Consider the following 21,805-nt stretch of genomic DNA (forward strand, 5'->3'; position numbering starts at 1 on the left):
TATGTCTTCATTAAAATGATGTGGAAGTCTGGTTTTTGATGTGCCACTTAAAATATGAGAGTTGTTATTCAGACCCCCTACATCTATTTGAACTCTCTTTAAAGTGCAAAAATACTAAAATATTTTTAATGAAAAAAAATATAAAAAAATCCCTACTCCCATATATCCTCATATTCTCTCTCCTCTCTCCTTACCTCTTTCCTCTTTCTTTCACCACTACCACCACCACCACCACCACCACACACAACCACCGCCACCACTGTCGCTGCCACCACCACCACAACCTCCATCTTCCGTTGTTTTTGAAAATTTCTGCAATTAAACGCAGATTAGAAGTGCGTTTATACAAAATTGATATCAGATGATTTTTAAAAATTATGAGACTGCCACAGTAAATCAAGATAGAATATTTGGAGTTTGATGGTGGAATAAAAAAAATTGAAATTCAAAATAAAATGCCAAATGAAGGAATTTGACTAAATTACACAAATCTTAGGACCTTCTAAGAAGATGCTAAGGTACGATCGCTTGATTTTTCTCTTCAACTTTGTAGTTGGTCGACTTCGCATTCGAGACAAAAAGTTGTCCAATTTTCCAAACCGCACCGCTCCTGATTGTAAAACGACTACTAGAAGCTGTAGGAATTTGGAGATTCTGACTGCATATTTGAGCTCAAAATAGTCCTATTACTTTAGAAATCAAACAGGAAAAACGAGAAAGAAATTTTTGTGTTCCGCTCGCACTGTGAAAGTGCGTGATGGACGCACTTTCAAAGTGGATTTTGGTCGCACTTTCAAAGTGCGAGCGAATTTTTTTTATAAAGTGCCTTTTCAGATTGTACGAATTTAACAGGGTACATATATATGTCGAGGAGGGGGGTCCGAATAACGAATAACAACTCCCTTAAGATATTTGTTTGAACTTTGAACATCAATTTTACTCTCTGTAAAATATTTTAGTTATATCGAGCCCTTCTTCTTCCTCTTCATCTTCCCTCTTCATTCTTTTACTCCATTACAAGCATACCATCAGGGGGTGAAAATAGGCCGTACAACCTATGAAGGACCTACGGCCTAGTCCGCCAAAGATCCGGTACGACCAATTTATTAAAAAGGTCAGGCTTAAGCTTTTTGAAAAGCCTAATAACTAAATAAGCTGAACCTAGGATACTCAATAGCTTGTTTGGCCTACAAGGCCGACCTGTGTGACATAAAAAAAACATCTTAGATGCAAACCCAAATTTAGATTAGACTTTCAAGAAAAAAAGTGAAAGAGGCATAAGACTCATTCTTCCAATCACTCCAATCCTTACTCAAACCTGATGTCTCCCTTCCCTATTTTTCTCTTTAAACGATGATGGGGGCGACCGTTTGAGTCAGATCATGAGAGGAAGGGAGCGACTAATGCATGACTGTTCGAGACTTCGACGGTGAAGGTGGCTAGCTCGACGATGACAGGGTCGACTGAAGTAGGGCGATGTGGCTATCATAATTCTCCTGGACAAGGTCGAAGAAGAGGTTTGAGTTGCAGAGATGGTAGCGGCAGAACATAAAGAGAACTCTTTGCTGAAGAGCTGTTTTTTGGGATCATTTTTTGAAATGCAGACAATTGGACTTCCCCATATACTCCTACAAGCATAGCATATATTTTCCGTTGTGCTAAGGCTTTTTATGAAATGTTAAGAGTTTTTCAGGTTTGGGAAACGGGGGGAGAGAGAGAGAAAGAGGAAGATTGAGGGCTTTGGGGTTTAGAATGAGGAAGAAGAAAGGTGAATGAAGGGAGGGGTGGGAGGATGAGGAAAAGGAAGGGCTTTCAAAGTCAGGTCAAAGAATGGAATTGCAGGAAGTGAGTGGGGAAGTATGTTTAGCGAAGATTAGATCAAAATGCTAATGCTTTGTTTGATAGGAGGTAGGGAAAGGGGGAAGGAAAGAAAACACAGAAACCGATGAATGAATTTAGATTAAGGTGTAGTCCCAATTCACACCTCGAAATTCTGTTTTCTTTCCCTCTCTCCAACCAAACAAAGCCTAAGTCTTAGGCCTCTCAAATTCTAATAAGAAGTTCAACATTGACCGTAGTAAGTAAGTCATGAAGGTAATCAAATGTCAACCATAAATAAGTTTTTCAAGTAGGCTTAGACCAAACTTAAATTTTGATATAAAATTGAATTCTATCATAGACCTTCAAATTTCACGCTCCAAATGTCCAATTATAAAGTGTGAGCAGATTTTCACTTCTTAATTAACTTTTGAGTTAAATTTAGATCTACACAAATCAAGCTGAATTACAATAAAAAGACTTCATCATATCAGTGTGTTAGTCTTCTCCTTGCTACTATCCTTCCTAAAGTCATTATCAAAATCAAATATCCAGTTGTGCAGATTCTTCCACTGTCTAAATTATTAGTAAAATCAATATTAAAACATGAATAAAAAAGCACCAAACTCACACACATTCCACATAGGTTACACATAACATAACAAAGTCCCAAGTTTCTGTCATTCTACATTCTTTCAAGGACAGGTTCCATCAAAGAAGGAAAAATGCATGCCAAGACAGACTCAGAGGTGACCAGCATTTCTGCATCATCCCCTGCAAGATCCCCACCTCGCCGTCCTCTCTACTTTGTTCAGAGCCCCTCAAGGGACTCTCACGATGGCGAGAAAACCGTCACCACTTCCTTCCACTCCACTCCTGTTCTCAGCCCCAACGCTTCCCCTCCTCATTCTTCATCCTCCACTCGGTTCTCTGCTCCTCACCGCAAGAAAGACAACCACCACCACCACCACAGTCTCAAGCCATGGAAGCAGATCGATGTCATTGAGGAAGAAGGGCTTCTCCAAGGGGAAGATCGTGACAGAACTCTCTCTCGTCGCTGCTACTTCCTCATTTTTCTTCTGGGATTTCTTCTCCTCTTCACACTGTTTTCGCTTATTCTCTGGGGTGCTAGCAGACCCATGAAACCCAAGATTTTTATCAAGGTATTTAAGCTGACAAGTTTTGTTTTTGATTCGTGTGTTGAGCTTTTTAGGATGAAATCTGAAATGGGTTGTGGTCAGTTTTTCAGTTTTAGGATGAAATCTGAAATGGGTCGTGATCAAATTTTCATTTTTGGGATTAAATCTGAACTGAGTTTTGATCTAGTTTGCTTTTCTAGGATGAAATTTGAGCTGAGGTTTGGATCAAGTTTCATTTTTAGGATGAAATCTGAACTGGGTCTTACCTTTTTAGGATGAATTGAAATCTGAATTAGACACTCATTAATTTTGCTTTGTTAGGAATTTTGGATGAGATGTAAGCTGGGTATGGATCAATTTGTCAATCTGAACTGGATCTTCATCAATTTTACCTTTTTAGGATGGTTTTCATCAATTTTGCTTTCTTAGAATGAGATATGAACTGGATCCTAATCAATTTGTCATTTTAAAGATGAAATCTGAACTGGGTAGTCATCAATTTTGCTTGTTTAGAATGGAATCTGATCTGGGTTTTGATCCATTTTGCATTTTGCAGAGCATAAAGTTTGATCATGTTCAAGTCCAAGCTGGTTCAGATTCCACTGGGGTGGCTACTGATATGATCTCCATGAACTCTACTTTGAAATTCACATACCGTAACACTGGCACATTCTTTGGGGTTCATGTTGCATCTACACCCTTAGAACTGTCCTATTCAGAAATTGTGATTGCTGCAGGGAATGTAAGATTTGTGCTTCTCTTAACTGAGTAACTGCACATTACCAAGATATTTTTCTTTTTCTAACTTTGTGTGAGTTGGAATTGATGGTTGCAGATGAAGGAGTTTTATCAACATAGAAGGAGTCACAGGTTGGTGAGTGTGGCAGTGATGGGCAACAAGATCCCTCTGTATGGAAGTGGTGCTAGCTTGAGCAGCACAACTGGTATGCCAACTGTGCCAGTGCCATTGAACCTGAACTTTGTGCTGCGATCCAGAGCTTATGTCCTAGGGAAATTGGTGAAGCCCAAGTACTACAAGAGGATTCAATGTTCCATCACCTTGGATCCCAAGAAGCTCAGTGCTCCAATCCCCCTCAAGCATTCTTGCACATATAAATGATTGATAGTGTTGGAGAATTATTGGAAATAATAACACAAGAGAAATTCATTCTATGATTAATTGGTTCTCCTGAGATGCAGAAAGAACACAGCTCAGAGGGCATGATGATTGGGACTGTTTGGCTGCTCAAGTGCCTCAAACTGCTCAAAGACAAAGGCATGTTGGGTTCGATAGATAAAATGTGATTTGTGAGTGATCATTCCAAGAAGTTTTTTTTAATCATTTGGCTTAATTGCACTTTTCATCCCTGATCTATACCTCTTGTGCAATTTTGGTCCCCTTTATTTAAAAGGAGCAATTTTGGTACACTAAAGATTATGATGTGACAATTAGGTCCGCCGTTAGCTTCCATCCGATTTTAAACGGAATATTCTTATCTAGATTCTTTTTTTTTGCTAATTACACCACCGTACATGACACATCATCAAATAAATAATAAAATAAAATAAATAAATTAAGCAATTTAAATAAAGAATGAAATTTAACCTATAGAACCCTAATCCCAATTTTCCCCAGCCACCGTCTCTCCTAAGTCCTAACTGCCCTGAATTCTCCAGCATCCACCTTTGAGCATCTTCATCTTCAACCCCTTCATAAAAAATAAAAAAATATTAAACCCAAAACTTCATCAGAACATCTTTCCTTTGTTCTTTCTCTTCTTCATCACCATCAACATCATCTTCATCACCCTCCCTTCCTCATGTTCTGCTCTATTACAGAAAAAAAAAATCCCAAGCCCACACAACCCCATTTTCAGCGTCTGCTTTTTCACCCCAACACCACCACGCTCAACCCCATCTCCACCGGCTAATTCTTCACACCGCGCCACCACCCCCCATCCCCAACCTCACCACCTCCAACGCCATCTTCACCCAATTATTATTAACTTATTTCTCAGGATCTGCAACTCTCTGTTCTCTATGATGCGGAGCTTGTTGTCTGGGGTTGAAGCTCCTCTTCGTTCCCGATTTTCTCTCTTGGGAAACCAGATCCAACAGGAAAACGAACACATGGCTTTAATCCCTCTTCCAAGATGACCCACCGAACTTGACTGCTAATGTACCAGATATGGAACAAGTGTCTGAGGAAGAGTGTTTACAGTTTCATGATGTGTTTTTCTGATTTGGCAGCGACCCAGCCTGGGGCGGATATCAGAGCGGTGGTGGGTTGGTTTATGGGTAATGGGAAGGGGCTTTGGGTGAATGTTGCTGGAATTTCTATAGCTTGTTTTGTCTATGAAGTTGTTGTTGCTTCTAAATTTGTTTCCAGAATTTTTGTTGCTGTTGATTCATTGCCGATGAAGATAGAGGGTGATTAGAGATCAGTAATTTGATTAGAATTAAAGTTAAATGAATTATAATTTTTTTAATTTTGAAATTTTAATTAATTTTATTTTTTATTACGTGGAGTCCTAGTGGCATTTCAGTGGTAAAATGTGTCAGTGCCACGTCATAAATGAGCGCCACTTATGAAAAATCTGTTTGGAATTAAACGGAATCTGACAGAATGATCCAATTGTCACAAATTAATCTTTAGTGTACCAAAATTGCTCCTTTTAAATAAAGGGGACTAAAATTGCACAAGGAGTATAGATCAGGGGCGAAAAGTGCAATTAAGCCTAATCATTTGTATGATTTTAATTTAATTAATGTTAAAGTTGTAAAAGTGAGAAGTAATTTGAATTTATTTATTTATTCAATTCAATCTCAATTGACAATTGTAGACTGAAGTTGCATTTTTATGTAATTATAGTGTAATCATAGCCATATAATTTCGATTTGAGATTGTTTAATTTTCACATGTTATGTAAATTGTGGAAAAATCAGTGTAGAGTGCATCCCCCCATCTTTAGGGCCGGTTCAAAAATTAAAATTGATAATTTTCATGTTGGTTACCAATTCCCATTAAGTGAATCATGACATATATAGTCCATTTAAGTTACCATTATTTTATGCACCGACAAAGATCTTGAAGATTTGGCCTGCAATAGTAGATTTGAAAGGTGAACTACTGCCACCAAATAGGACTAAAGTTTCAGCAGTTAGATCTCCAAAGTGCACAGCTAGTTCCCCATTAGGCTGGCTTTTTCATCAAGTGAATTGTTTTATTTCATTTGTCATCAATTGCAATTAGCAAAATGACAATTTATTAGAGGTGTTCCATTTCATTAACAACTGGTTCTGAGAGTTTGTGAAAATTCGCAATGAAGTCCACTTTCAATTAATCTGTCATCTGTAAAACATCTGAACGAACATAAGGATGAACACAAATAGGAGTGCACCCCATCACTTCAGATTATGAAAGTCTTATGATTATCATTTTAAGTCTTATGATTATAATTTTAAGTCAAGAAGTGTTTCGATGGATGTCACGCACATCGTTTCCAATGTCTTCAGATTCCGGCATGATTTATGGGCCCTCATGCATATAATATTGGATTCTTATTGGGAGACAGAGAACCTATACTTCGTATAATATCTTATATGACTTGGCACGTGATGTATCATACATAGCAAAAACTGTTGAAGTATTGTTTCAGGTTGGAAATTAAGAATTGATGACTTAGGAATAAGGGTTTAGGAAAGAAAGTTGATATATCCCTCATTAAGGAATTAATGAAGTAGGATTAACATGATGTTGATGTTGATAATGTTAATGCACATACATAATACATATGTTGAATTATTAAGATACTAGAAGATGTGATTGATGAACTCTAAACCCAACATTTTATCATCATTCTTAGTCTCTTGTTTAAACTTATTGTTAACTTTATCATGTGTCACTTTATGAATTTGTTTTCAAATTTAAACTCTCTTAACTTAAGAATAAAAAACTATGGAATTACATAGTATCACTCAAATCGCCATAGAATCGGCAAATTTTGATATTTAAATTTAGGTTTTAAGTAGTACGTTAATTAGAAAACCAACACCGCCTTTTGATCAATATTGATTACTTTTCCCGTAAAGGCTGCCTCCTTTACTCATTTTCACATGCCATTATGAGCTCCACCGACTGCTGACCGAAATTAATTGTTTTTTAGATAAAAGTTAGTCACATTTATTGGTCATGTGCCATGGGCGTCACTATGCAGATGAGACAAATTTCGTTGACCGATAGTTGGTGGCACTGATACAATATGCATCATCCAACCCTCTCTCCTACGCAATTGCACGTCACTCTGTAGGTGAGACAAATTTCGTTAATCGATAGTTGGTGACGCTGATACAATATGCATCATGCAACCCTCTCTCCTACGCAATTTCACGTCACTTTGTAGGTGAGACAAATTTCGTTGACCGATAGTTGGTGACACTGATTCAATATGCATCATTCAACCCTCTCTCCTAGGCAATCACACGTCATTCTGTAGGTGAGACAAATTTCGCTGACCGATAGTTGGTGACACTGATACAATATGCATCATTCAACACTCTCTCCTATGCAATCGCACATCACTCTGTAAGTGAGACAAATTTCGTTGACCGATAGTTGGTGACACTGATACAATATGCATCATGCAACCCTCTCTCCTACGCAATTGCACGTCACTTTGTAGGTGAGACAAATTTCGTTGATCGATAGTTGGTGACGCTGATTCAATATGCATCATTCAATCCTCTCTCCTACGCAATCACATGTCATTATGTAGGTGAGACACATTTCGTGGACCGATAGTTGGTGACGCTGATAGTGCCTAATACAATATGCATCATTTAACCCTCTTTCCTACGCAATCTCACGCATGACAAAATTAACCACTTTGCAATTAATTTTTTAAATAATAATTTAGTAAAAATTTCTTTAACCTTTCTGGTACAATGTTTTTATTTTTCCTTCAAATATGTGGTGGGGCGATCCACCTATATGTATTGAGCATGGTCTATTTGTATACTCAGTTTTTTATGATTAATATATTGAGCTTACCTAAAAAAAACTATGTTTTATATTGAGCATGGTCTAATTTTAGATGATCACTATATGCATATTTTACCTATTTTTTCCCCTTTCTTTCTTCTACCTCATTGTCCTCACTCCTCAAAGGCGTTTCATCAAGCTGTTGCAACCAAAAGCCCTATATCACGCTTTTCCTTCCTCTGCGTAAGCACTCCTCTCTCTCTCTCTCTCTCTCTCTCAGCAATCTTATCTTCAATTTTGTCGTCACTTTTCCTCAATTTCATCAATTAATTCATTGAATTTTGTATAAATTCTCAGTTACATCGCAAAAGGTGCTACACCCTCGAGAATTTTCATCAAGTTGAAGCCTTTCCCAGTTCTGATCGCATGGCACAATCAATTTTCATCTGGGTCTCATCGTGATTGCTCAAAGCTCGCTGATTTAGTCCTCTAGGGTTGCAGTTTTATCTGTACTGTTTCTTTGTTCCTATTTTGCAATGAAATTGTTCTGGGTCGCTTTGTAATTGCTTACCCTTTTGTTCTTTCATGATTTAATGCTCAAAGTTCATAGCTTTGAACGGTTTCAATCAATCAACAATGATCATCGCTTAGTTATAGTTTTTTTTTTCTTTCTTCCTTTTCTGTTTCATCTTATTTTTATTTGAGTTTATTGGGAAAAAAAAGTGAAGAATCATCATAAACTGATAATTCTCAAAAAAGAGATCATACTGGTACTAAAATTAGAAAAAAAAAAGGAAAAAAAAAAGTGTATCAATTGTTTGTTATGGCTATCCCTGGATTGAGCAATCAAAATAGTGGGCAGCAAAGATTAGGCATAACTGAGCCTATTTCATTGGCTGGACCAACTGAGTGTGATGTGATCAAGACCCGCGGACTCGAGAAGGTTTTGTTTGTGCTTACTGTAAATTCAATGTTTTAGAGATTTTTTTTTTTGTAAATGTTGCTTTGTGCTGAATTTGGATTCTGGGTGTTTAGTACTTGCAAGGTGCTGGATTGTATGAGAGTCAGCAGGAGGCTGTGGGTAGGGAGGAAGTTCTTGGCAGGCTAGACCAGGTTGAATTTGTTTATTCTTCTATGCAATTTCATTTCTTCTATCTTGGAAATGTAGACCTGGAATGGGGAGTGGCTCCCATTACCCCATAATGTTATCCACAATTTTAGTTTAGAAATGCAATGGAGATTGCTATGAATTTGTTTGTTTTGATTGTGCTGTTGTAATGTGAATTAGATTGTGAAGAATTGGATTAAGATTGTTAGCCGTGCCAAGGGATTCAATGAACAACTAGTGCAAGAAGCAAATGCAAAGATTTTCACCTTTGGCTCCTATAGGCTTGGGGTATGTAGTTATTCTTATCTTCCAAGTATTTCTCATATTGCCTCTTATATGATATTTTCTTTACTATACTGTATTTATTTCTTATTTCTAATAGAACCTCATAATGTTCAAAAGAGTGGTTACGTTTTATTTTCTTAACATATGAAGTTGTGAAATGTCACCAGACATTTTGTTAAAACTCATTTTTATGTGTTTGGACAATGTTGTCCAGATTGGGTTCTTACATAGGATCAGGAGGGAAGATCCTACCAAAAAATGTAAAAATTATAATTATACATGTACAACTACATATCCATAGAAAAGAACCTCTAAATCACATCATGAAAGTGAACTTAAAAGCATAGGACCTTATACAACTTATAATCAGTCACATAAGTCATAACATATGTTTTTCATAAGATTTTAAGTTCAGCAAAGTAGAGATAGAGCAAAGCATACAGCATGAGCAGATAATGAGGAAGAAACAGCAGGGCGCAAACACAGAGAGACAGAACAAAGCTAACAAAGAAGAAGACTGCAGGGCACACAGACAGTGAAGACGAACAGCAGAGCTTCGATCTGAATAATGAGTTTTCAATGATTTGGGTTTCCTGTGTAGTTAGGGACTTTGGATTTTGATCTGAATGATGGGGTAAAATTTTGGAAGAATCGGGTAACATTTGGGGTGGTTTCCTGAAACTGTGATGTGAACTGAACCCGGAAACCCATTGAAGATGGGATCCGACCGGGTTGCCGATCCAGCTCGGATTGCCTATCTGGCTGTGATCTCAATGATTCACGATCTTGGCTGCAATCCTGATCAGAGAAGCCTCTTGAGCACGTAGGATTGTGCGATATTACGATTAAGATTGTAATCTTGACAACAGTGCATGTCAGAATTTTAAATGTATTTTGAATTTGTTGATGGACCAGAGAATAAGTTGCTTGACTGTTGGTCTTTTTTGTCTGCTTTTCCTGAAGACTGTTTTCTGTTGCAGTTTTGATCATGTAACTTTTGTGATGACATGTTTATCTTCATTTTTGTTATTTTGTTACAATGCACTTGGCTGGTGGATTGATGAAAAATGATAAATTCAATAATCCTTGTTTATTTCACAATCAAGATTGATGTTGTAAATAAACTTCTGAAAGAAACCACTAGCTTTTAGCCTACAATGAGGTGAAAAACAAGTCTGTCGTACATGGCATACAATGGCTGAAAATTTAATTCAAAGTCTTTGCTTTTACATTCCAGACAAAGATGCTAACACTAGCAAAACATAATCTGTTACACCGTTTCATTGTGATTTTTTTTTCCATCCTTATATGTCCCAAAATTTTTATAATGGATAGAGAGCAAGTCTTCTGATGTTGTGGGTAAGATGCAATACTTTCCAGAATGAAAGACAGAGAACTGATGAAACAATATGAAACTAGGATCAAAATCTGAGATTAATGGCTCTGATCCAATACATTTATTGCAATGTCTTTTTGGTTCCTTTGTTATTTTACCAAAAATTTCCCTCCAAATCTTGTAGGTGCATGGCCCTGGAGCTGATATTGATACTCTTTGTGTGGGACCTAGACATGCAACCAGACATGTATGATAGCTGTTGCTATTTTATGGTGCAAATATCGGTTTTTAGCTTTTAGATTATTTCTCCTGTCACCTAAAACTGTTATTTTTATTGGCCTCAGGAAGATTTCTTTGGTGAGCTAGGTAAGATGCTATTCGAGTCGCAGGAAGTAACAGAATTTCACCCTGTGCCTGATGCACATGTCCCTGTGATGAAATTCAAATTCAATGGAGTTTCTGTAGATCTCCTTTATGCAAGATTGTCATTGTGGGTTATTCCTGAAGTAAGTTATTTATGCACATATAGTTAACTGTTTTGGACACAGTCTTGTTACTTTTATTCCTGTCTATGTCCTCTCTGTATCTACTTCCCAAGAGTTGTGGATGTGGTTTTCTGGTGAATTTGATAGCAGTCTGAATTGAAGGAAATTATGGGCCTGTTTGTGCTTTTTGAAAAAGAAAAAGTATATTTTTTTGATTATTTCTCAGAAAATTATAATAATTGTGTAAAATTTTCAGAAAAAACCCGTTTTAGTGCTTTTTCTCAAAAGTTAATAATTGCTTCTGAAAAAAGCTGTAGAAAAATATTATAGAATAAATTTTCTAAACCTGAACCAAAAGGAGCTATATGAAAGATCCGTAGTGTATAAATGGCACTTTGACACCATCCTGCTCTACTCACAGAACTATTACTGGATGAAAGATTAGGTCCTTGGTCTGTTAATCATTAAACATTCAGCTCTTCCAAGATCAAATCTTCTATAGACGTGACATTGATCTTCCTCCCCCATGTGTTTTATTCAGGCTTCATGAATCTCAAGTGTAAATTATATCTACTTTTTATATAGCATTTAGCGAAAATGATTTTCTTTTTGGGCAGGACTTAGATATATCACAGGAATCAGTATTACAAAATGTAGATGAACAAACTGTTCTCAGTCTTAATGGTTGCAGAGTAACTGATCAAGTCCTGCGTCTAGTCCCAAATATTCAGGTGGTGGATATAAAATTGTCACATATTATTTTCATGGTTAGCTCTTTTGCAGCATTCTCATTGCTGATTTATTCTGTTTCTGAATTACAGAATTTTCGCACAACATTGAGATGCATGAGATTTTGGGCAAAGCGTCGTGGTGTTTATTCAAATGTATGGCATAACTCCCAAATAGCATGGTTTATTCACTGTCATGAACTTGTTCATTATTATGTTATTTTGATTTTCCTAATGCACTGTCTTGCTATTTCATGGGCAGGTTGCGGGTTTTCTTGGTGGTATAAACCTGGCATTGCTTGTTGCTCGAATATGCCAGCTATATCCTAACGCACTGCCTAATATGTTAGTGTCTCGATTCTTTAGGGTATATACTCAATGGCGATGGCCAAACCCAGTCATGCTTTGTGGTATTGAAGAAGGATCTCTTGGACTACAGATTTGGGATCCTAGAAGAAATCCCAAGGATAAATTTCATCTAATGCCTATAATTACTCCTGCTTATCCTTGCATGAACTCTACTTACAATGTGACAGCAAGTACACTGCGTATTATGTCAGAGGAGTTTCAGAGGGGAAGTGAAATATGTGAGGTATGATTTGATGATTTAAGAAACGTTTTCTTTTGACATGTTGATTTCGTAGGACATACATACATACATCTGTTGTTGTCTTTTGATAGGATTGCTGACCCCACCTAATGGAAAACGGCTTTGGTTGTTGATTTTGTTGTTTGTTGCATAGTTATGTTATCTGCACTTTGTTCTTCCTGTGATTCTATAAACTTCAATGCCCAAAACCTGGCCTACAAGCCAAGCATTTTTGAGTGTTTGATGAAAGCAAGTTTGGGTAATACCAGTGTTGTCAATAGCGCGCGATCGCGGCGCAATAGCGGCGCTGCGTGGCGGAGCGGTGGTTGACCGCGACGCTGGAGGTCGTTGCGGCGCGGAAATCGCGTCGCGGCGGTAGCGGCCGCAATCGCGGCCAAAATCGCGTCTGAAGCGGCGCTATTGCGGCGCGAGGAAGAAAGAAGGAGGAAAAACCCTAATCTTCAGGGTGAAAACCCCAAGTTGCCCCCATATTTAAAAATTAGGTTAAACTTTTTAAGGGCAATTTGGGGTTTTCGTTTCTTTAGTGAAACGCAGTGTTTCAAGTGAGGATAAAAACCCTACTGTTTAGGGGGAAAACCCCAAAATGCCCTCAGATTTAAACATAATTTTAAACTTTTTAAGGGCATTCTGGGGCTTTCACAGTTTCTTTAAATGGAACGCTGCGTTTTACTCTTCTTCAACCTTGCTTCTGCATTCTCCCTCTGTTTTTCACAATGAAAACAGAGATCTGTTGCTGCCTTCTTCCTCCTTCCTCCTTCCTCCTCCTCCTCCTTCTTCCTCCTCCTCCTTCAGCGTAGCGGCCATAGCGCTACACGCTATAGCGCTATTGCGGATTTTGGGCTCGCCGCTACGCGACGCTATCCGCCATTAACAACACTGGGTAATACCAGGTAATAGCTGGGTTAATGTTTCTACCAAAGTGAAATACTTTTATCAGGATAGAAGTTTTCATAATAGGATTGATCATTAATCTGCGTAAATAAGATAAGTTTGGTGATTCGTTTGTTTAGTGTTCAATTATGGGCTGAGTAACACATCAAGGAAGCATCAATTTTGTGGGGTGGTTTATTTTCTTAATTTTGACAAATTCATCTATTGTTTTGTGAATTTTAAGCTTTTATATAATTACATTTTATTCTTATGGTGATATTTTGGTTGTTTAAATTTTATATTTCTGGTATCTGTAGGCTATGGAGGGTAGCAAGGCTGATTGGGATTCTCTTTTTGAGCCATATCCCTTTTTTGAATCTTACAAGAATTATCTACAGATAGACATTGCAGCAGAGAATGCAGATGATCTTAGATCATGGAAAGGATGGGTTGAGTCCCGTCTCCGCCAGTTGACATTGAAGGTGTAACACTGTATAATTTTTTGTTTGTTATTACTTGTTGCATTTTATTTTATTTCTTACTTTCCCTTTTCATTTTTGTGTGTGGGTGTGTATCTGCGGGTAAGGGTTGGATGCAACTTTGTATTTTCGTTGGTACATCATATATAACCTAATTTGGTTGTCCTTTAAACTTCTAGATTGAGAGGCACACATATGGTGTTCTTCAGTGTCATCCATATCCTGGTGAATTTTCAGACAAATCTAGACCTTTCCACTGCTGTTACTTTATGGGTCTGCAGCGTAAGCAAGGTGTTCCAGTGAATGAAGGTGAACAATTTGACATAAGGCTAACTGTTGAAGAATTTAAGCTTGCTGTCAATTCTTACAGTACTTGGAAACCTGGAATGGATATCCATGTCTCCCATGTTAAGCGCCGTAATATACCAAGCTTCATATTTCCTGGTGGTGTCCGACCTTCCCTCCCATCTAATAGACAAAGTTCCAAATTAAGGGATTCTGGACTTGGTCAAGCAGAAAAGTCTCAAGGAGTTAAGGTTGACTTTGTAGCAAATGATATGAAGAAGAGAAAGCGACCAGAGGAGAACTTGGATAGTAATAACTCGAGGAACTCAATGTCCTTTGTATCTTTACCTCCACCCAACGGCGATGTTCACAAAGATATAACTCCTATTAGCGCCTCTGGTTCTTGTTCTATGAAATTTGATGACTCAGAAGTCAGCAGTATAGGTGCCCCAAAAAGTGAGAAACCTTCTGGGAAATCTATAGGGGAGATTCCTTCTGGGGATAGTGAGACCAATGGATTGGTAACAGGCAACCAACAAGAAAACCCTATACTTACTGCTCCTGATACATCTAATTCTAAAGAAGAGGAAAAACTGGCCATTGAGAAGATCATGTCCGGTCCCTATGATGGGCGTCAGGCCTTGGCAGAACCGGATGAACTTGAAGATGATAATATGTATCCAAATCAAGTCAAAGATCATGCTGGGGACATGAAAAGCAGCACTTGTGATTCTTTAAACTCAAAGTCTGAAGTGGCAGAAGAGCCAGTTATTTCTAAGGGAACCACATGTTCACCTTATCTATGCTCTAATGGGGGCCTGGAGGAGCTTGAGGTTAACCTCTTATCCTGGCTTAAAATTTGGATTATCTTTGTTTTTACGCAGCCACTGTATAGTTGATACCGGCTTTTCCTAAATTGCTTCTTATGCATGATATGGTTATCTTGAATCCATATAGTTTGAGTTTAATAACTACGCATTGCTTAAGTTTTTTACAGACATCCAATCATATTGAACTATCTTGTCACATCACAAATGAATTCAAATGAAAAAGACTAGAAAGACAAGATGGTGAAATATAATTGAATGCCTGTGTAAAACTTATTTACAATGTTGGTATATAATTACTAAATTCTTCGTTCATATAATAATGTCACACGAAGCTGACAGGCTACTCTCTGAATTTTCAGAGGAGGGTATTGAATGTGCATTTTTTCAAGTCACTTTATCCAACCTAACAACATAAGAAGCTGGATTATATTTCTTTGCTTTAGTTCTCGGAGAATCCTTACATTCTGAACATGCTTGTTTTGTTACTTTTATTATTACTTGACCAATCCTATTATTCACTGGCATTATGTGAAAATTACAACTTCTTTTAGCATGCTATAATGGTGTTAAGAAATTGACTATTTTCTCCCCCCACTTCTATTTCTTTTCCCCTTTTGTTTTTGTTACAGCCAGCTGAGTTGTCAGCACCATTGTTAAGTGGTGTCATCACTCCCGTACCACAGCGGAAGCCTCTTATCAGGTAGAGTGGTAGATAGTATCAGTTGCTAACATACTACTTGTCATGATTTGCATTTTCTTACCCTTGGGTTGGTAGGCTTTGTTACATTTAAAATTGATTTTGGAGTTTAAATCTTTGTTACTCTCTTATTTTCAGGTTGAACTTCACCTCCTTAGGCAAAGCTGCTGCGGATAAAAGTTCCTAGAGACTTGAAGGCTTAAGCAGCAGCTTGAAGAAACTGTAAAATTGTCATTTATAGCTCTTTGTAACTTTTCTGTAACAATTTTGAAGTAATAAACCTGACCTAGAAACGACATAAATTTTTATTTGAATGTAAATGAGAATATGTTGCCCCGGCAGAATAAAAATAGATTCTTATCAATATATCTATTTCCTAGTTTCTGATGCCAACCATGTTTTAATTTTAAATATGTTTAATAATTGTATTCTCATTATCTCAAGGAGTGATTAACTATAAGTGGTGAAATAGCATAAAAACTATAAGTAGTGAAATTGTTGATCGAGTGTCTATGATGCCCATTTATAAACATCAAAATGGATTCTTCATTTGCTAAAATAATCAAATTAATTAGTAGGTGTTTGAATGTTTTTTTTACAATTGATTTTAGTTTTAATAGTAATTCTGGGGTGAAGTTATAAAAATAAACTTCTGTGGCGATTATAATCAATTGAGATTTTATTTTCCTCTTGTAACTAAAAAAAAAAAATCAATTGAGATTTTACAATTAAATTTCACATTATTACCTTTAACGAATCACTATTTTTGGTAAATGTATCCAACTTTTAATTTATTTTTACCTTCATAATCCACTCTTAAGATCAAAAGAAATAAAAAGAAAGGGCTGTAAATCAAACAAACTAAAAAAATTATGCTTCATGTTTCATGGTAACTTCTTGGAATGGTTTGGGATTTCAAGCTGAAGTTTGACATGGTAAGATGCATCAACATCACTTGATTTCCCAATCACAGCAAGACCACGAGCAAAAGCAAAATAACCTGTTCCTCCAACCACCCTTAGTTCTTCTCTATCCTTGTGGCCAAATATGTTTGCTTGAACACTTAGACTGCCAGATTTCCCTGGTGTATCAAAGGTCAAGTGTATTACATTGAATGGAGAATGCTCAAACTGCTCCACAGGAATGATGAACCCCTGTGCTTTCCCCACCACACGCGAGGTTTTCTCCGGTCCCTCTGTAAGCAAACGTTGAAAGATGAATGCTCCGGCACCTTCCCTCGGCGCCGGACGTGTGCTAGAGCTCGATGTGTGAGGTGGTTGGATGTACATGGACATATCAAACCAAGGCTTTGAATGGCTCTTTTTGTGGGTAACAGGGGATAGCAAAGCTAAAAGGATGACTGCTATAGTTGCCAGAATAACTGATGTGAAGAATATGAACCTTGGCAATGGCAGCATTATTAAGCATCAAAGGTTTTTGCTGAATGTGATCCCTGGCAACATTTGAGACTTGAGTTCTGTATAATAATGTCAAATTATTACTTAGCTTTAGTTGAACTTGCTTCTCGTGCCTTTTTAGCTTGAGTGTTGTTGGCAACCTAACCCGATTTATCATTAAAAAAAACCTAACCCAATTTGTTGATCCTTTAACCTAAACCATTGTTGACCCAATTTGTTGATCCTTTAACCTGCACTCTTGTCCTTTTCTTGTTGCCTGGCCTGTATGAGAATTACAGTATTAGCAGCTTCTAGAGGGAAATGGTATTTTATGTTTTAGGGTTTTGGAATTAAAAACCTAGGTTAAAATCAGGTAAACTGGTCAAGTTTGGACCTAGAAAAACAAGCAGGATCAACTCTTTCTATGATCCTATGAGTTCATGATCTAGATCGTTGTTCCCACACGATTCCACCAACAGTTGATTTTATTCATGACTCAGCACATGAAGGGATAGTAAACTTACATAATCGTGCGAATCCATGATTTGTATGACTAATATGTCAACCTTGACTTAAACTCTATTTGGTCTCTAATATCTAGGACTAGAAGCCTAGAAGATGTTGACTGTGGTTCAATATTGAATGGCACCACTGATAACTCAACTAGAGGTAGAGGATCGACTTAACTTCAATATGATCATAATGCTAGGGAATTTCATTTCTACCGACTCCAACTACAGATGTGTTAATTGAAAATTATCTTACTTCAAATTTCGGTTGATTTGAACGGATTCATCTTTGGTTTTCAGTTGAAAACCACAGTATTGAAAATACTGTTAGACATCATTCATGTTTATTTCAATATGCATTGAAATTTGAGAATGTGTATTATAATATCTTACAACTACGTGAAAGAAATTTAAATTTAAGGAGTAATTTGTTTGATTCAACTCAAAACCAAACATGCTAATTAATAATTATTTATTTATATGCATATAATTACTTATATAAATTATATGCATATAAACTTCTTTCAGTACATGTGATTTTGGCAGGGGGCACTTAATTTCAGCATGGATACTTATAAAAAACTTGTTGAATTGCTTGCATTGAATTATTGATTAAGTAGAACATTACCCAAAACAGAGATCTGCCAGGACATGCACCAGCTTCTATGATCAAATATGTAATTTGCCGTTGTTAGCATCATCACTGTCAAGCATTAACCGCATGCATGTGTTGCTAAAAGTACATGAATGAACCAGTCAATTCCTCAATCCCAGTACAATCAATAAATTAATGTGCGGACCACACACCCTCTGCAAAATATTGCAGTTTCGATACTTGACCCACAACATGCATTGTGTTTAGACATTTTCCTCTGCTTTCTTTTTTCTTTTCGTTAGAAAGTGTATTTTGAAGAGCACTAGTACTTTGGTTTTAGACATATCTACTATTTTATATGTTATTTTTTAAAAAATAAATTCTCCTACTATTATCCTTGTTTATTTATTATTTATTTTGAACAGAGTCCTTGTTTATAATTATCCATTGGATGAAATGAAAGAAGTTTAACAATTCTTTTTTGGATCAATTAAAAATAACTAATTAAAAACTCCTCTTCCAACTTCTAAGAGTCTCTATCTCTGGTAGGTGATAATAGGGGATGGCCGTGCAAAATGCACTTCACACTAATTAAGAAGGTGAAAGAGCTTGAATGTAAGACACAAATTTTAATTTTAAAAAATAAATACATTTTTCATGTTGCATATAGGACTTATTTTATACGGAGATGTGGGTGATCCGGTTGGTAAAATGATGTATGGTACAATTGGTAAGACGTGCCATGAATGTTCTAGCTAGTGAAGGGATGTGATGTACGGTTAATGATATATTTTCCCCAATATCATGAGTTGTGCTATCTTTTAGGGCGTTAAGAATTTCTCATCCATACATTATTTTATACATGTTGAAATTAGTCAAATATAATCAAATTTGTTTTGGTGATTGAAGGCGTTTAATTTTTTTAATCTTCATGTATATAATGATAAATAATTTAAGGATGTGAGACAAATCTCAACGGTGCAAGATTGATCTCAATAAGAACACTTGTAGAAGGTATTCTGACACTTACTTTAGATTAGGGTATCAAGAGGATAAAAGGAAAATCAGTGGAGAAACAAATGATCTACTTGAATCCATCCCTTAGCTTTATTCTTATTTTATACTATTTTATGTATAGATCTTTCTAAGTGCTCTGTAGTTAAATGATAATTGTTTTATGTACGTGAGAGACAATCTCAAATACATGTGGCATAGAGGTGTTAATTTGGCTCAAGGCCCTAGGCCAGCCTACCAAGCCCTTTATTAATGTCTTAATTTTTTCAGGCCATCAAGACTGGCCCATAGTTGTTTAGCCCCTGGTCATTTACAATCCACTGAAGATGTGGGCTAGGACAAGGTCATCCACATGATCAGTCCTCACGCTATAATTTTAATAGTTGACCAAAATATTGACAAAATAAAATGTGATTACATTACATTACATTATTATTTTTTTATTAATTTTTAAATTGTGATTTTAAAAGTTAATTTGATAAAAAAGATTCTAAAACGTAATTCCCAAATTTTATCCATAAACCCTAATTTCAAATTGAATCGACGCCGACCTGCCCAGCACCGACACGCCTTGAACACTAAAATCGACCTTAAACTCGCCTCACCCATTTTTCCTTCCCAAATCTTTACTGACCCGCTCGAATTTGTGCCGACACACCGACTCGGCACTGACCTGCCCTGCCGACGTTGACTCGACCCTACGCCAGCCTGAACCGTAGTTTTGTCTAGTGTTAAGGGTTTACATATTAGGAGTTAAGTTTTAGGTAAGTCAAAAGCTCGTTTGGGTCGGCCCGACCGATTCGGGCAAGTTTAGGTTTAAGTGTTTAGAGATTCAGTTTAGGGTCATGTTTACAAATTAGGGTTTAAGGTCGGATTTATGTCACTTGACTCGTTCATGTCATCCCGACCCCTTTAGGTCAAACCGACTCGTTCATGACGACTAGACTCGGTCGTTCGTTCCAATAGGTTCATGTCAAGTTTAGGGTTTATGTTAGCTTGACGTGTTATGGTAAGCCAACTGAATCATGTCGGGTTGAGTCTTAGTGTTTACGGTCGGATTTACGTCACCTGACTTGTACAAATTATCTGACTTGTGCAGGTCGGCTCAACCTATTTATGTTAGCGCGGAATGTTTCGGTCGGTAAGACCCGTTTTATTCGCCAAGGCCTGTTCAGGTCTGTCTAGCTCGTTTAGATCGTATTCATGGTTTAGGGATTAGACTTTAAGAGAGAGCGAGAGAAATAACTAACTAACTAAGTAAATAGAGAGCTTTTGGAAATTATAAGGGCCATGAGCTGACCCTTGCCCACTAGGCTTTTGGCATTGGGGGCTTTTTGGCCCTGCCTCACATGGGCTAGGGCATAGGCCAAATTAATAGCTCTAACATAGCATTCAACTATCATATGATTTCAGTTATGTTGATGAAGTGTCTAAACTTGAATTTATGCCTCTAGAATACAAGGTTAAAGCTCGACCTAAAGTGAATGTCTCGTTTTAGGTCTTTGTATTTTAGGTCGGCTGGTCAGAACTCATCCCAAAATGCACAACTTACTCTAGCATGAAATTCTTGGTAAGGATCCACATATAGTTCATTTTTTGGTCAACTGATACCACATATACTTTAATCGAGGTATTTTGAAGTAGAACTTATCTTACCTAGCAACTATTGTGATCTTAATTTCTCGGAGAGAACTAAATACTACTCCCTCCGTTCCTAATTATAAGACATGGTTTTAAATTTTTCATGTTCCTAAATATAAGAACTTTAACAATAATTTAGCAAAAAATATTCTACTCTTCCATATATAACCCTCACATTAATTGTGTGTTTTCAATTCCAAAGTTTTAATTACCACTTACCATTAATTAGTGAGAGAAAATGACAAAGGGTAAATATGAAGGAATGTATGCATTTTTAAAAAACCAATACACTAATTTGACACATTTAATGTATTCTTAATAAGCACAATTTTTTGTATTAGGTGTCTTATAATTAGGAATGGAGGGAGTATAATTTTGAAATTAATATATTTGACCAATTGTTGTGCTAAAAACGCACATGCCCAAACTAGGTAAGAGTTATCGAAGTCAAGGGACCAGAATTGTAAGTCACATTTATTGAAGCCAATGGGACTAGGTGACGAAACTAATTCTTGGGGTCTATTTCACTGTTCAAGCAAATCAATATTTGAAAGGTGGCGGTGATGGATCATGCAAACAAGCAATAATAGAAATAAAGAGACTCAAGAATGATAAGGTCTCGAGATTGCAATGCAATTTGATCATCTCCTCCCGGTTTTATAATGTTATCCTAATTACTCTTGCGCCGACTATAATCCTAATGTGTTAGATAAACCGTCAGGTTCTACCTAAACTACTTATCTAGGGATACTACCGAAAGCAACCATCAAGAAGTGTGATTTCCTAAATAAGGATTAAAATAGATAAAATACCTAAGAGATGTTTCACTACCCAATCAAAGGTGTGTCAAAAGCATAACTAATTAATCATAATACCTCTGTGAGGAGCGCATCAAAACTATTTCTCAACACCCAGTCCTCTTTACTTTTTTCCATAGATTAATTTCCCTAGCAAGGAGTACACTAGCCTCTATTGTTGGTTATTACTCCACACTAAAA

At 36.9% G+C, this 21,805-nt stretch overlaps 3 protein-coding genes across 3 annotated transcripts; 2 read left to right on the plus strand and 1 right to left on the minus strand.

Moving 5' to 3' along the window:
- The first annotated feature begins 2,441 nt into the window (after positions 1-2,441).
- LOC130738830 (uncharacterized) lies at positions 2,442-4,426 on the plus strand. Its single transcript, XM_057590998.1, has 3 exons — positions 2,442-2,981; positions 3,514-3,699; positions 3,793-4,426. The coding sequence occupies exons 1-3, from the start codon at positions 2,544-2,546 to the stop codon at positions 4,075-4,077; spliced, it is 909 nt and encodes a 302-aa protein (XP_057446981.1). The 5' UTR covers positions 2,442-2,543; the 3' UTR covers positions 4,078-4,426.
- A 3,594-nt stretch (positions 4,427-8,020) lies between these two features.
- On the plus strand, positions 8,021-16,017 carry LOC130738831 (nuclear poly(A) polymerase 1-like). The gene is made up of 13 exons (XM_057590999.1): positions 8,021-8,181; positions 8,296-8,881; positions 8,974-9,051; positions 9,227-9,334; positions 10,852-10,914; positions 11,012-11,173; positions 11,770-11,883; positions 11,974-12,036; positions 12,143-12,472; positions 13,678-13,842; positions 14,019-14,957; positions 15,584-15,654; positions 15,790-16,017. The coding sequence occupies exons 2-13, from the start codon at positions 8,762-8,764 to the stop codon at positions 15,836-15,838; spliced, it is 2,262 nt and encodes a 753-aa protein (XP_057446982.1). The 5' UTR covers positions 8,021-8,181; positions 8,296-8,761; the 3' UTR covers positions 15,839-16,017.
- Positions 16,018-16,414: 397 nt separating this feature from the next.
- Positions 16,415-17,153, minus strand: LOC130738832 (dirigent protein 11). The gene has a single exon (XM_057591000.1). The coding sequence runs from the start codon at positions 17,067-17,069 to the stop codon at positions 16,536-16,538; it is 534 nt and encodes a 177-aa protein (XP_057446983.1). The 5' UTR covers positions 17,070-17,153; the 3' UTR covers positions 16,415-16,535.
- Between the last annotated feature and the right edge of the window lie 4,652 nt (positions 17,154-21,805).

This window comes from Lotus japonicus, chromosome 2 (assembly GCF_012489685.1).
Source record: "Lotus japonicus ecotype B-129 chromosome 2, LjGifu_v1.2".
NCBI classification, from domain to species: domain Eukaryota; kingdom Viridiplantae; phylum Streptophyta; class Magnoliopsida; order Fabales; family Fabaceae; genus Lotus; species Lotus japonicus.

Bases quoted from the DNA above. Each gene is read 5' to 3' on its own strand.
- LOC130738832 (XM_057591000.1), bottom strand. From the start codon at position 17,069: ATGCTGCCATTGCCAAGGTTCATATTCTTCACATCAGTTATTCTGGCA.
- LOC130738831 (XM_057590999.1), top strand. From the start codon at position 8,762: ATGGCTATCCCTGGATTGAGCAATCAAAATAGTGGGCAGCAAAGATTA. The intron at 11,174-11,769 runs GTAAGTTATTTA...CTTTTTGGGCAG, and splicing joins CATTGTGGGTTATTCCTGAA to GACTTAGATATATCACAGGA. The intron at 14,958-15,583 runs GTTAACCTCTTA...TTTTTGTTACAG, and splicing joins GGGGCCTGGAGGAGCTTGAG to CCAGCTGAGTTGTCAGCACC.
- LOC130738830 (XM_057590998.1), top strand. From the start codon at position 2,544: ATGCATGCCAAGACAGACTCAGAGGTGACCAGCATTTCTGCATCATCC. The intron at 2,982-3,513 runs GTATTTAAGCTG...TGCATTTTGCAG, and splicing joins AACCCAAGATTTTTATCAAG to AGCATAAAGTTTGATCATGT. The intron at 3,700-3,792 runs GTAAGATTTGTG...TGATGGTTGCAG, and splicing joins TTGTGATTGCTGCAGGGAAT to ATGAAGGAGTTTTATCAACA.